Here is a 15,077-nt window from a genome sequence, read left to right as displayed (position 1 = left end):
CTGAACAACATTGTCAGCTTTGGAAGATTCAAGAAAAACTACATCTCTAGATACAACAAACTTTTTATTAACTTTATCATAAAGACGATATGCTTTGGAGGTATTTGAATACTCCAAGAAGATACACTTATAACTCCTTGCACCAAGTTTGGTTCTTTGTTCTTTTGGTATCAAGGCATAACAGGTGGAACCAAAGACCTTCAGATGCTTTACTGAAGGAATGTGGCCATACCACATTTCGCCATACCACATTTCAGAAGGAGTCTTGTTTCTAATAGCATTAGATGAACATCTATTCTTTACATTCACAACACATAGAACTGCATCAACCCAAAACATCAATTTTACATTCTTGAAAAATATCATGGAACGGACCATATTTAAGATTGTCCTGTTCATTCTTTTAGCTACTCCGTTTCATCGGGGATTATAAGGCACAATTGTTTGATGTTTGATCCCATGCTAGTGAAGATAGTTTTCAAAGTCATTTGAAGTGTATTCTTTTCCATTATCAGTGCGAAAAGAACGAATATGAGATTGTGCATCATTTTCGATCCATGCATGAAAGTTCTTGAATGTTCGAAAAACATCAGATTTGTTCTTCAATAAATAAACCCAACACATTCTGGTGTAGTCATCAATAAATGTCATCATATAATTATTTCCATTTGCACAAGGAAGAAGCATTGGACCACATAAATCTGGATGAATGAGTTCAAGTTTTCTATGTGCTCTGGAATGTGAATCATGAAAAGATTGTTTGCCAGCTTTCTTAGAATACAAGCAGCACATTGCTTAAGTTTCTTAGGAATTGTAGGCAAACCAGTAACACCATTTTTCTTCAACTACGAAGGCTGTCATAGTTTAAGTGTCCAAACCTAGCATGCCATAAAAGACTTGATGGAAATGTACCTTCACCATAATGAGAACTGAGTGAGAAGTTTTGTGCATGAGTAGAGGTACCTTGTAGCGTCATAAATCTTTCTTCTTCTATCCTCATCATGACAAGTGAGTGATCTGATGCTTTTCTAGCCTCAACCTTGCCATCAAGCATATGAGTGGAGTGTCCTTGTTAGTGGATGTGGACCAAGGACAACAAGTTTCTCCTCAGTTGTGGGAGATATAAACATCATGCAAAAAGTTTGGAAGACCAGGCAGTTTGAACGTGATTGTGCCAAGCCCAGATGGCTTGATTTTTGATTTGTCTACAAAGTATACTACTCCATCAACATTGTTAGTAAATTCTTCAAAAAAATCTCTTCTAAAAGTCATGTGGCAAGTTGTCCCCGAATCAAGCAAGCAATCATTTTTCCAATAAGCAAGTGAAGCATTAAACAAGTCTTCAGTTACTCCAATATTACAATGTGCCACAACATAGTGAGCGGAGTCAGGTGCTTTACCTTTCTCTTTGTCATGGGTTTTACCTTTGGCTTCATTTCGTTCTTGCTTAATTCTGTCCCAAGGCAATTTACATGTGGATGCATTGTGTCCATCTCTATTGCAACGTATGCAATGAAGATCAGACTTTTTTCGTTGGAAATGTTTGCCCCCCCTACCTCTAAAATTTCTTTTTCCTCTTCTTCTTTGGTCACCGCTTCCTCTAGAAGAATCTTGAGCATGATTCTTCTCTCTATGTGCAAGACACACAACTTTTTTAGAAGAATGAAGAGTTGTCTTCTTCCCAAAAGCCTTCTCTCTCTCAACAAACTTCTTCTCAAGGGAGTCAAAGGTAATCTCTTTGAGGTTTCCACTTGCTTGTAATGACTCAAGATAATTTGAGTAAGTGGGATATAGTGTCTTGACATAAGCTATAAGAGGAATGTCTATTTGAACACTAGTGGTTTTGATATCATGCATAATAGATCTTACTTCTGATGCTAAAGCAAGAGGATCATCATTTTTCAATTCAAGACTGAACAATGGCAAAAATGCAGTTATGGTGGCAAAACTGCACTTCTAGTGTAAAAATTGCAATATATATATATATATATATATAAGACAGAGGTATAATTGGGATAGGGAGTATTTGGGGTAGTTATTATATGGGGGAGGGCGGTATTGAATTGGGGGTCTATATTAATTTTATGTGAGGGAACCGGGTGGAAGTAGCGGCGATGACCACAACATGATATAGATTACAAGCTACCACTTCACTACGAAATTACAATGGGAGTCATTGTTTCATAAAACTAATGAAAATTGTGCACCTTCGAATCAAGCAACTAAGGGTAACTGATGAGCAGAAACACTTCCGTGAGGGAACCGGTGCCACTGTGTGTAGGAGTCGGGGGTCTCTAGACTTCTCCGCTTGCGATAATTTGTCATAGTTTGCAGGCATTAATTTCTACATCATTCATCAAAATTTCCTACACATTTGATCTTGGGGTCAACTCGACAGAGCTCTTGATAAAGATGAAAGTGGAGAAACCCATAAACGCTGTGCAAAGAGTTTGTAGAATTGCGTGACCTTGAGGAACTGGAGTGAGGAGTGCTGTCGAGCTCGCGAGGTGTGAAGGTGTCCATTATGCAAGGGGCTGCATAGGTGTATAGGAGGAACCAAGTATGCAGAGGGGAATCAACTAGTTTAGCAGGAACTGTGGACTGAACGCAGGATTGTGGAGTGTTTGGAGCGATTGGGAGATGGGTGGGGGTAGCGATTGGGAGATGGGTGGGGGTGGCATTGAACACAAAGGGGAGAGGGACCAATGACGGTAGTGAGGGGAGGGACCGATGAATGCAGTGAGGAGAGGGACCGTTGTATCTTCGTATGGTATGGTAGTGTTTGGTTCCGTTGCAGTGGTATGGAGGTAACGTATGAGGGGAGTTCCGATGTGCCACTCACAACATTTTGACTTCTCCAAAAAATTCAACACAACATTCAAACAAATGGGACATTCCAAAATATGTAAAGAATAAGAATAATGCATAAATAATTCAATGCAAAATATTGCAGGGGGACAAAGAATAATGGTAGGAAATTAACAGGAGTTACAATGCAGAAAATGCTAATAATGGGAACTGGCTCTGATACCATGTCAGGCAGGAGGTAGCTCCACAATGTGAATTGTGTTTTGCATTAAGATTGCTCATGGATATATACATGGAGGGAGAGACTCTTGGGCTTCACCTCCCAATGTCTCTTCATATTCCTATTCTCCTTATTTACTATTTACAATAATCTGATCTACTCTTCCTTCTCTTATGTATAGTTTTAAAGATATTTGGAAAAATTCTTTTTGACTTTATAATGCACTTTTATATATGAATGTTCTCCTTCAAAATTTACATCGGATTATATGTTTTTTTATACTAGAATCATTGAAATTTCAATGGCCAAAGGCTTTTTTTATATTTATTTAAATAATATTTTTTTTAACTCTTTCCTTTTATAATTTTTTTTTGTTTTATTTTTATTTTTATTAACTCCCTTTTTTTTCTAAGTGGCGAATGCCCTAGTTGAAAATGGAGAAACTTCAAACTCTGAGTGAAACGCTTCAATTACACAACAATAAGGTTGACGGGAGGTTGATGGCCAAAGGCCTGGTGATCAGCCAACATGGCGTTGATACCAATGTAACGAATAAAGCTAAGTCACTTGACACGGGGACACGGGGCACGTAGGACACGAAGGTTCGTGTGCATTCCATACCATGTTTTAAAACTCCGACTCGGACTTCGACTCAGCCAAGGATCGACTCCGACTCAGTATCGACTCGGCCGACTTGATTTCAATGACTCGATTATTGTAAAAAAATACATTAAATATTTATTTTTTTTATAAAAAAACATAATTTTAAAGATTTTCATTCATGTTTCCAAAAACACAACATTATAATATAGATGGAAGACAACATATGATCAAAGTAGGCTCATGAATATATCCATTATATCAAAATGGCACCTAGTGCACTGTCCAATGGCAATACATAGTCATACATGATCAAAGATTCAAAACAAAAAACACATAACCAAGGAGGCTAGAAATGGCCTCTACAACAAAAGTAAACTGTGACCAGACTCCAGTACCACTGGCTAGTAGCTACTGCTAGAGGAGCCAAGATCATGTCGATCAATCTTTAGATCATCATCAGAGTCAGACAGGGGGCCCCGTGGCTCCTCCTCCTCATCATCATCTCCAACTGCGACTGTAGAAGTGGTACCATTAGCAGGTTGTGCAGCAGATGCAAGCTGAGATAGAGAAGATATGAGGTTGCGCTTCTGTCGTGGCTGAGCAGAGGAAGCACCTGCAACTGGAGTCCTTGCTGGCTGTGAGACTGAGGCTGGTAGTACAAGTGGATCAGGATCTGCATTCAACTGAACATCATGTTCAACTGATGCCTCGATATCTAAATCTAAATCAAGATCCTCATCAGGATCAAACTTTGCTGGATGACTCTCCACAACCCAATCTGATGTTGGATCAATGTCTTCCAACACAGTGGGATCTGAATCAGGTCTTTTGTTCAACAATTGGTTTCGTCTGAGTCAGAGGTTGTATTGGACATAGACTAGATTTTAACCGTTTTTGATCCAAATGGTTTCTCTTCTTTGTGTGAATCCTCTCAAAGACAGACCAATTGCACTCATACCCAGTAGCACTACAAGTTTGACTCAAAATACGAATTGCAAACTTCTGCAATTCAGGACAATGGCCACCAAAAGCCTCCTACCATTGTGCTGCAAAAAACATAGGAGTGTAATGAGTTAGCTCAGCAAAATTACAAATTTATCCAACTTTCAAATTATAAACGATTAAACAAAATTAAAAAAAAAAGTAAAACTATTAAGAATTTGAAAATTGAAATTTTTGTTTACCTAGCTCATCTGCTTCTCTTGCAATCTTTGCTAGGTTCTTCCCAAAGGTACCCGAGGCATTGTTGAAGGTCATGACCTGTCGGTGTATCTCCAGCTGATCAGACTCCAATGGGATCATGCGATCAATGCAGTCAATCAGTCCATCTTTGACCCCCCCCTCAAAGCTCCTGACTCCTTAGCTTTATAATGATACTGTGGGTTCAAAAAATGCCCAGCTGCATGTATAGGGCGATGGAGTTGATTGTTCCATCTTTCATCAATGATTGCCCAAATGGGCCCATACTTAGCCACTCTATCCTTGTATGCCCTCTTTATTTGCTCCTTTGCTTGATCCATAGCCTCATAAATGAAGCCCATAGCCAACCTCTCCCCATCCACCAACCGCAACACCTTAACCAGTGGCTCATCAAGCTTCACAATCTCTGCTACCTTTCTCCAAAAAATTTCTTCATTAACTTTCTTTTTCAATTCTTTGCCTTCCGGTTTGTTAGACTAATTGCTTTGATTCCATTCATCACTGGAAAACATCTTTTGCAAGTTTCTATTTTGGGAAGGCATAGATTGCAATGTCAAAAAATGAGTAGCAAATCTAGTGATGGCAGGCCTAATAATATCCCTGCCCCTAGTGTGTTTCCTCATGAGGCTCAAAATCAATGAATGGTTGTAGATAAATTTTGTTATGCTTTTGGCATGATCTACAGTGTTTTTAACCCAATCTATTTTTCCAATATCCTCAAGCATGAGCTCTATCCAATGTGCAGCACATGGGGTCCAAAAGATGGTCTTGTGTTTTTCCCCTTGACAATTTACCAACAAGAACATAGTTAGATGCATTATCTGTGATGAAGAGAACAACATTAGCCACCCCCACCTCCTCAACAACCTGATCCAATAGATGCATCAACTGATTTTAAAAACATGGTTCCCCATGGGCAGAAGACAAGAAAGTTTATGATGGTACGGTTTCTTTGATCAATCCATCCATCTGACATGATGGTACATCCTGTTCTTGCCCATGAGTCCTTGAAATCTTTCAAATACTCATTAATGGAGTCAATTTCTTTCTGCAAACGATTCCCCCTTAGCTCATGCATAGTAGGGCCTTTGAAGCCTTTTCCAGCAGCATGTATGGCATCAAACATAGGCTCATAATATGGTGAACGGGAAGCATTGAAGAGGATATCAGCATCATACCACCATCTAACTATGTACTCACAAGCAGTCTCCCTCAATTCTTTCTTCCAATGGTCATCTAAAGTGGGCTGCATTTGACTTTTACTAGCTTGAGGACCATGTGCATCTGATGGAGAGGAGGGAGTGAAATAACTTTTGATAGTCATATCAACCTTTTTCATTCTACCCTTTCCCTTATCTTGAACAGAACCAAAAGAGGGAGGAACATATCGGGAAGGGTTGGATGCATTAGTATGAGGGATAGAGGAAGAATCCTCAAAATCATAATGGGGGTTGGTGGCCATCATTTTTGTATCTCCCTCTTCCTCCCAATTTCAGCCTCTAACTCTCTTTGCCTAACCTTATCTTCTTTAAACTTCTCAAAGCTGGCTAACAATTGCTTCCTAATCTCCCCGATTTCTGGTGAGGTACATGGAGTAATTTGGCCTCTAATCCCAGCCAAGTGTTGTTTCAGCCTATTAATGCCCCCAGGACCTTCCTTAATTTTCCTTTGGCAACATTAAAATGCATTTCACTATCAACCATTTCAACATATGCCCAAGCAGGATCTCTCGCTCTAGGTTCCATTTTTTGACTAGGAAATGAAAGCAAACAATCTGAAAATGAAAAAAAAATATTGATTCAATGTTCATTTCTTTCACAAAAAACACTCTCTAGGCTTTCTAGATATGCACCTAAAATTTAATAAGCAAAAACAGATTTGTAGAAGTGAAAATAAATACCTCCAGGCACAAACTGCCTCTTCAAGCTTGCTCCAAGAATCATGTTGGACACCTAATCCTAAAGGGTTAGCGTGGAAGTTGAATGGACAAAGCAGTCCAAGAGACCTTGGGATCTGAATCCCAAGAGTCACCTATTGTACTATAAATGTACATCTTTTGTTAATAAAAATTACACTCACTGATTTATCTTTCCTATTGTGTTTACTATCCATGTGAGTTTAACATGGTATCAGAGCTCAGGTACCTTAAATTAGTTGTAACTCCTCTCTTAAGAGCAGCTCTGGCGTGATTCCCTGGCCTGACCTGGCTCTGCCTCTGAATCCGCTGCCCCTCTGACGTGATTCCCTTTGCCTGAATCCGCTGCCCCTGCGCCCTCTGTATTTGAATAAACAGTTCTATCTCTGCGTTTGGACAGACCATCCGCATTCAATGCGTAACTCTCATAGAAGTTGTTTGGAGCGGACCTGCAAACAATAGCTGAAGTCTTAGTTGAATTCGTTGAAGCCTCGGTGCAGAGAGATGGAACATGAGCGTTAAAAGACTGTGAGCTGGGTCGAAACTTGGAGGTGTTTGCGGCGTTTGGTAAGTTCTTTCAATAATTAGAATTCATTATCAAGCAGAAGATTGATGGTCAATGGCATATATGGTGAATGCATGAAATTTTTGGTCGGTTGAATGGAGCTATACGCGGTCCCCTCGGCTCCCACAAGTGTATTCACTATCCTGCGGTCCCCTCGCTCTCCTTCTGTTGCATTGTATTAAACCACCTCTGCGCACTCCTCTCCACTATGCAACAAAGCCCTATGGTATCATATCCCGCACAATGTTTGGCTCCTACACTGTCCCATAAACACGTTGTTCCATATATATAAGGCTGGTATATATATACGTTGTCTCCGACGCTGTCTGGTATATAACATTGTTTCATATATAACACTTGATGCGTTTGGCTCCTACGCTGACTCCTACACTGTCTGGTATATAACATTGTTTCATACATAACACTTGTTGCGTTTGGCTCCTATGTTGTGGAGGAATGGTAATTGAAACCGGTGTCACTGTGGAGGAACGTTGAAGCCTGAAGATTGCTCATTTTTTTGTGGACTGCCTATTTTATTTGTAGCTGTGGACATACATTTAAATGCTGTGACTGCATTTTTATTTGAAGCCGTGGGTATATAAATGCTGTGGACTGCCTATTTTATTTGTAGCTGTGGACATACATTTAAATGCTGTCACTGCATTTTTATTTGAAGCCGTGGGTATATAAATGCTGTGGACTGCCTATTTTATTTGAAGCTGTGGGGAAGTATTGTTACCACAGGTCGTATTTCACACCTGGCCAAGGAATCGATTCTTAAAGGGTCTGTTTCTATTGCTGGGAATGTCCATGAGTTTTCAAGAGTTCGTAATCCATGATTCCATCCCTGTGGCAGCACACAAGCTCAGAAAGTTGTATAAGAGGAACATAAATCACTTCTGCATATAATAGCATTGCTGTAACCTCACTCTTGGACTGCGTGTTACCTCAATAACCTGTTCTGCGTGGAGCCTCAAGAATTACCATTAAGGGTGAACCATTATATGCATTTCTGGGAGCTATTGTCTATTATCTGTTGTATTGAATTTCTAAAGTGGTTATTGAAAAATGCAAGTTCGTTTGGAAAAAAAAATATATATAGGGAGCGTATGCAACTGGCCGTGTGTACAAAACTGTGTTTTTCAATTCCACGAAGACAAATCATGGAAAGTGTGTTAGTATCTGGTTTCGTTGTCAATATATGAGGCGAGGGTATCTTGTGCGTTGAATTTTTATTGAAGGCCGATAACTGTCAAGCCATTCTGCAGTAAGTGACGATTGCCCACCAAAACCTGGCATAGGAGGGGTCTGAAGGATAGGCATGAAGTTTACTGCCTCCAATCGGTTGCCTTTAAAGGTAGCATAAGAAAACTGGGTTGTGGTGATAGCTGGAATCTTAAAACTCTCTCCATCTGCACTACCCTGCAATGGATCTTGACACTGCAAAATCTGTCTAGTGTTGGATGACACTGTATTTACTGCCATAGGAACGATATGTGGTATGGCTCCAGACGCCTGTAGATTAAATGCTGAATTAACAGAGCTGAAGGCCTGAGGATTATTAGTTAACACGGCACTATGCTGGTACACATCTGGTTGCTGGATTGCATCCACTTTAGACAAAGACATCTTTGGCTAGCGGGAGAAGATTGAGGCCAGCGGGCATATCCACCAACACCTGGAGCTGTAGGGACTTCACTGGGTGTCTTGAAAGAAGAAAATGCTTTAGTATTATTGTTAGCAGCAGCTGAAGAACTATCTGCGTCTGTGTATATCTTTGGTCTTATCGCTGCAAGAAGAACTGGTCGTTTATTACTGCAAGAAGAACTGGTCATTTACGTGGACAAGCTGTTGGGTTTTCTGTTCGATTGATATCCTCATTCATATGGTTCCAGATATATAGGTTGGGAGTATCTTCAGATATTTCTTCTGTTTATCAACCTGCCGACTTTGAGAACAGGCCTGGTTTTTCAAATCCACCAAGTCCTGCTCATGCTAGACAAATTTCAATTGAGGATAATGTATTAGGAGGTTCTATTTATGATCCAGCTTATTACACCTCCACTTCCTCCTAACAACACAGGAAGTCCGGGGAAGCGAGGAGACACAGGATGAAGACTGTAATATGGGCATTGGTAGTTTTGTAAGCTTGAAGGTTGTCGAGGGCCATTGCCTTCTTCCAATTTCAACTGCAGAAGAATCCGCCCTCAAAATCAAAACAAAATTTTGAGTCAAAGACTCTGATCTCAAACTCAAAAAAAATCATGGACTGTTGATTTACCATGTGCCCAATTGTACCAATGTTTATTGTAGCTTGACGAGAAATGTTTATTGTATTTTAACTTGGTAACATCCAGCTTACTGAGGTCTGCTCCATCAACCATTTTCGCGACATTGTTGCCACTTGATAAGCCCTTACAATATCTTGTAGTAAGAGTACAATATTATTTTTCTGTTGCTGTTGCCTCAGTTGTGTTTTTTTTTTAAGTGACATTGAAGAAAAATGGCCAGACTTGAAGATGCATTAAAGTTATTGAATATCCTAATTCATTCCACTGTTGATGAGATGGTCAAAGTTAACAAAGAAACTCTCTTTGACATCCAAACCTCTTTGCAAACTGCACATGAGAATATTGAGTTTTTGCAGCTTGAAACAAAGCTACAGCAGGAAGAATTACACCAGTGGAGTCATCATTCTGAACCTGTTTCTGTTCAGAACAATGAAGGAGACTCCCATAAACAGCAAGTCAGTAATGTTACAGTTCATTCAGATAAAGCAGAAAAGTTACATGCAGATGCACAGGTTCAGTCTGCACTTCCCAAGCCCATCATCAGACCTTGGGACCAGCTTGTCCACAACAAGCACAGAACTGGTCTTGGATATGACAAGGACTTGTCCTTTCATATTCCAAACTACTCAAAGCCCATTCAGTTTCAAAGTGCTGGATTTATTTATGACAGTTCACCTGCTCCTCATGACAGATCAGCTTCAGCTGTTCCAGATTCTGCTCCTCTTCCACAGCAACAACAACAACAAAAACAACAGATCGTGAAATGCCAACACTGTGATCGAGTTGGCCATCTGAAAGATCACTGTTTTGATCTTCATCCATGTGAGCACTGTCATAAAACCAGCCATTCTTCAAACAGATGCTTCAGAAACAAACGTCCTGCAAGAACAAAGATTCATCTTGGATGGATCGCTTCTTGGCAATGGGCATCAAAAGCCAAGAAGATATTCCAAACGCATGTTAGAACTTGTTCTAGAGTATTGAACAGTCTTGCAGTTGAGTTTTCTCCATCTTCTCACCTTGTACCTGACAGGGGGGGAAATGATGGTCATCTACAAGCTTCAAAGCCACATCAAGCGAGCCTGAGCCACAACCTGCCACACCAGTTTCAGAGTTGCAGCCAGAGACAAAGATGCCCGTGAACACAGATTGAGAACACTTCCTCTAGCAGAAGACTCCAGCTTCTTGCCAGTTTTGGAAGAGTTCCAGGAATTGCATTAAGCATTCCAGAGTTGTTGGTTATCCTTAAACCATCACAGGTTGAGACTTCCCTTTTCAGGTTGAAGTTTTACCTTTTATGCGAGGTGAGACCTCCCTTTTATGGTTGAAGGTTTCCCTCTTTAAAACAATAGGATCACTTCCTCTAGCAGAAAACTTTAGTTTCTTGCCAGTTTTGGAAGAGTTTCGGGAACTGCACTAAGCGTTCCAGTGTTGGTGGTCATCCTTAAACCACCGCCCTTCTTTTTACCAACCATTCATAGAGCACATTCAGCCTAGTGCTGCCATGCATTTTTTGCACATTTTGTATTACAGCTCTCTTCTTGGACTCATACATAACCCTTCGGATTAAGGGGGGGAATGTTGGACACCTAATCCTAAAGGGTTAGCGTGGAAGTTGAATGGACAAAGCAGTCCAAGAGACCTTGGGATCTGAATCCCAAGAGTCACCTATTGTACTATAAATGTACATCTTTTGTTAATAAAAATTACACTCACTGATTTATCTTTCCTATTGTGTTTACTATCCATGTGAGTTTAACAAATCAACTCCTCAATGCTGCTCCAAATGGCTGCCCAAGAAGCTCCTCACTCCAGCTACAATGCTTGCCCAAGACTCCTCACTGCTGCTCCAAAAACAAACTCAAGAACTGCTCACTAACTCTCACTGAAGTTCTTACCCAAATGCATGAGATGGCTGTGAGAGAATGAGATCATTTGAGTGGGTTAAATAGGGTTTGGGAGAGGGGAATGGACCCCAAATAGCACTTAACCAATTTAGAACACACCTTGGAGTGCCCAACAATCAGCTAAATGTTAAAAAGATAAAAAAAAATTAGAAAAATCGCTGTTTTTTTGGGTGACTGGCCGGATTTAATGACTGAGCCGAGTAGATGTGGAAACTGCCAGGTTGACCAAGTCATGACTGACTCGGCTGAGTCGTGCAATAACTCGGCCTTCCCAAACTGGTATTTCTGCCAGGTCATAAATTTTTTCAGTGGCTCGGATCAACTCGGCCGAATTTTAAAACAGTGATTCCATACAATAGCTGAACTTTTGTACAAGAACCTCTATTATGGCCGAATTCTCCTACTATGATTTGACCAGGATTATTATAGTAGACTGATTCTGAGTTCTCATTGGCAGGCCACTGCCATGCCATCCTCTGTTTTTAGATGTAGGAAAGATCATGAGGGCCAATCTCTCCTCTGTTTTAATGATGTAGGGCAGAACACTAGAGCCCTGCAAGACTCCTTTGGAGGCCATTGGATTGCTCTCAGATTGTGCAAACATTATTTACCATGAGATGTTTTGTGAAATCAACAATAGAGGTAGATGAGAATTGACAGGTTGCTTGTTTTTTTAGAGCTACAAAACTCTTAATTCTATTCCATTTCTTTTGTTATATTATTTCTGAGTGATAATAGTAGACCTTGTTCGACATTTTCTTTATTGTTTCCCTTTTTTGAAAGCTTTAGGCAGTCCTGCATAGCTATCGATTGGACTATTGCCGCAGTATTGGAGTAGAATGGTCACCATTTATCCCATATGAAAATCTCTGTTCGTTATCTTGGAAGTTCCGTTAAGGTTTTTTCATCAAAATTTTGTTTTCATAGGAAATCTCTTGTCGTAAGAGACTGAATGGTTTTATATTGAAACTATGCTTTTGTTCATGGTATACAAAAAATATATTAAAATATTAACAAGTGATTTCTTACATTGAACATGATCTGAGTTTGAATGTGAACATGTGCATAAATGTGCTTGCATTTAGCATATTTGTACCAGTGGTAGAAAAACATTATACTCATTCTTGTTTTACATCAGAAACAGAAATTATATATGGTAGTTCCACAACTTTTTTTTGTTTAATTGCATGTTCACTTTAAAATAAGAAACTTAAATTTCTCTGCAAAATTGAAACCAGAGACAAAATATTATGGATTTGATACTATCTGTTAGAACGAAGGATAAATCGCATTGAAGTTATTGTATGCCAAACAATCTGTATAAGATTCTTGTAAAAGTTCAGCATTCATATTGTAACGTTCTGTGTCACTTCAATTTAAGTAGTCTTATTTTTCCTAAGGTACATGGGCTCTAAAAATGTAGTGCATACTTGCAGGCATATGTATTTTGAAACTGCTAAAAGTAATCTTGTACCTATTTGGAGATTTGTTTTATTAAATTCATATTGAAAGAGGATATTGAACTTTCGAAGATAGCCTTGACTCTTTTAATTCAGGAGTCTTGTTATGATTTTTAGTTCAGTTTGTTGTCTATCCTTTTTGATAAGAAGCTGAAGTATCACATCTCTTGGATGTTTTCTTTTATTTCTATCCTGCAGTTATGCATCCTTCAGTTTCAAGGACTCCACATTCTGCTCCACCAGGGTTTTCTATTCCAAATAAAGTTCATTCAATTCCTCCTCCAGGCTTCTTTTTGGAAACAAAAACTGAGAGGGCTGATGAATGTGGCATGAGTGCAGGTTTATTTACTTACTCTTGTTCATTGTCATTGTGATGAAGCCTATAATTCTGAATCAAGTGTATAACATTGTAATTTTGCAGTGTGTGACAATCAGGGCAAAGCTTGCGAGAACTCAGTATCATTATCAAATATGGCATGGAGCGCATGCAGTCAGCCTTGCACTCCAAGGAATGATAACAGTGTCCAATTTTTTGATCCTGCAATTATGGCAGTTGGAAAGGAAAAACTATGTCTGGGAACTAGCTGTCCTGGTCGTGCAATTTCTGATTCTAATTCTGTTGGTAATCAACAGAGTGCATTAAATGTTAATGGCAGTCATGCCTTGTTTGAATTTGGACAACCTTTTGGGCAGAAAGTAAATTCAGTAGATTATGATGGTAGACTGGAGTTGCTAAAGCAGAGAGCATTCTATACGAATTCCTATTTGGCACCTTCAAGACAGCAACTCATGTATCCTGGCCATGTTGGGGACGCTTTTACTTCATATATGTCTTCTAAAAAAGATGCAATCCTTATTTCTAGATTGCTGGAACCGACTCAAACTAACCTTAATTCTCAGTTCTCTCAAGTGCCTTTCCAACATCATGCTAATGCATTCTTTAGAAGCCCACCTGAGCCAAATGGCTGGAATAATTGGAGCATATTGAGTTCTGGCGTTGAGCTTCAGCTAGTCACAGGAAGATCGGAACCAAGCCTAGTAGAAATCACAAACAATGAAAGATATGGCCGTGTGGATCCCAGATTTGGACCTATGAAAATGTTTTCAAATTCAATTTGTGATGACAGCAAGTTCAACAAGCCTAGTTTAGGTGATTTATATAGCCAAATATATATGTGAGACGGTTGTTCTGTAAGTTTCATTGCAAATATGAAGTGAGAAGTTATTTATGGCAATCTTCATTTTACCTATTTATTGAAAATAGGTGGGGGAAGTGCGACTTTTGGACTGCATGATTACTGCACCCCAGAGCTGCTCAAACATTTTGTTTGTTGATGCTCCTGTGAGTTGCGTTTGGCATAAAAAAAATGTATAAAACATATCATGAAGAAAACCAATTACTTTCAACAGGCATCTGGTTTATCAAGATGTATGAGCTGTTATGCAACCGCTTTCAGTATATCTGCCAAGTTAACGGTCTATGTATGTTATCATCTCTGGATTTCTGTGGATTGGTGGTGTACTAAAATTGTTGAACAAACTTGATATGTGGAGTGAGGATATAATGATTGTATCTTGTTCAAGGTTTCCTGCAATATTAGCAGTAGATAAAACAGATCAAGAGGGCTTTTCTGTGTAACACTAATGGAAATTACACTGATTCTTCAGTGTCCTGAAAGGATATTGCAATCGTTTTAGTTTATGTTACAATTTCGATAAGTTCTTTGGAAGATGCATCTGTATTTATCAATGGGAGTACTGGCAATTAATTTTGAGGCCAAGCTCATGACTACTGTGATATTGAGAAAGCTATTTGTGGCTGTCTGTCGTCATCAGGTAAGAATGCTTTTCGACATGCTTTGTTGAGCTATCGATGAATAGTACAATGCCTACTGCATATTCTGTTTCGAAGCAATTGAACCTTGTTTGAATATCTGGATAATGTCACAAGACCTGTACACGCACACACTATCCTAAGCATTTGAACTCTTTTAACACGTATTATCTGGTAGGAGGATTTTCCGGATTGGTATACATAATTAGACAATGTTTCCAACAATTAAATTGTGGAATGGTTTAACCTGTATTTCCAAGGTGTTCATTTGTAT

The 15,077-nt window shown here is 39.4% G+C and overlaps 1 protein-coding gene across 5 annotated transcripts in view; it reads left to right on the top strand.

Moving 5' to 3' along the window:
- Window positions 1-14,688, top strand: part of LOC149265413 (uncharacterized) — an 80,078-nt gene extending 65,390 nt beyond the window's left edge. For all 5 annotated transcript variants that reach the window (XM_089429393.1, XM_089429389.1, XM_089429391.1 and 2 more), the window contains 2 exons: window positions 13,168-13,308; window positions 13,391-14,688. In XM_089429393.1, coding sequence (XP_089285519.1) covers window positions 13,168-13,308; window positions 13,391-14,148 — 899 coding nt within the window. In that variant the 3' untranslated portion in view covers window positions 14,149-14,688. The remainder of the gene's footprint in view (window positions 1-13,167; window positions 13,309-13,390) is intronic.
- The last annotated feature ends 389 nt before the right edge of the window (window positions 14,689-15,077 follow it).

The sequence above is a fragment of the Pinus tabuliformis genome, chromosome 6 (assembly GCF_031772625.1).
Source record: "Pinus tabuliformis cultivar Carrire ecotype Pingquan chromosome 6, CPIR1, whole genome shotgun sequence".
Classification (NCBI taxonomy): domain Eukaryota; kingdom Viridiplantae; phylum Streptophyta; class Pinopsida; order Pinales; family Pinaceae; genus Pinus; species Pinus tabuliformis.
This window is presented reverse-complemented; position numbering and strand designations above follow the sequence as displayed.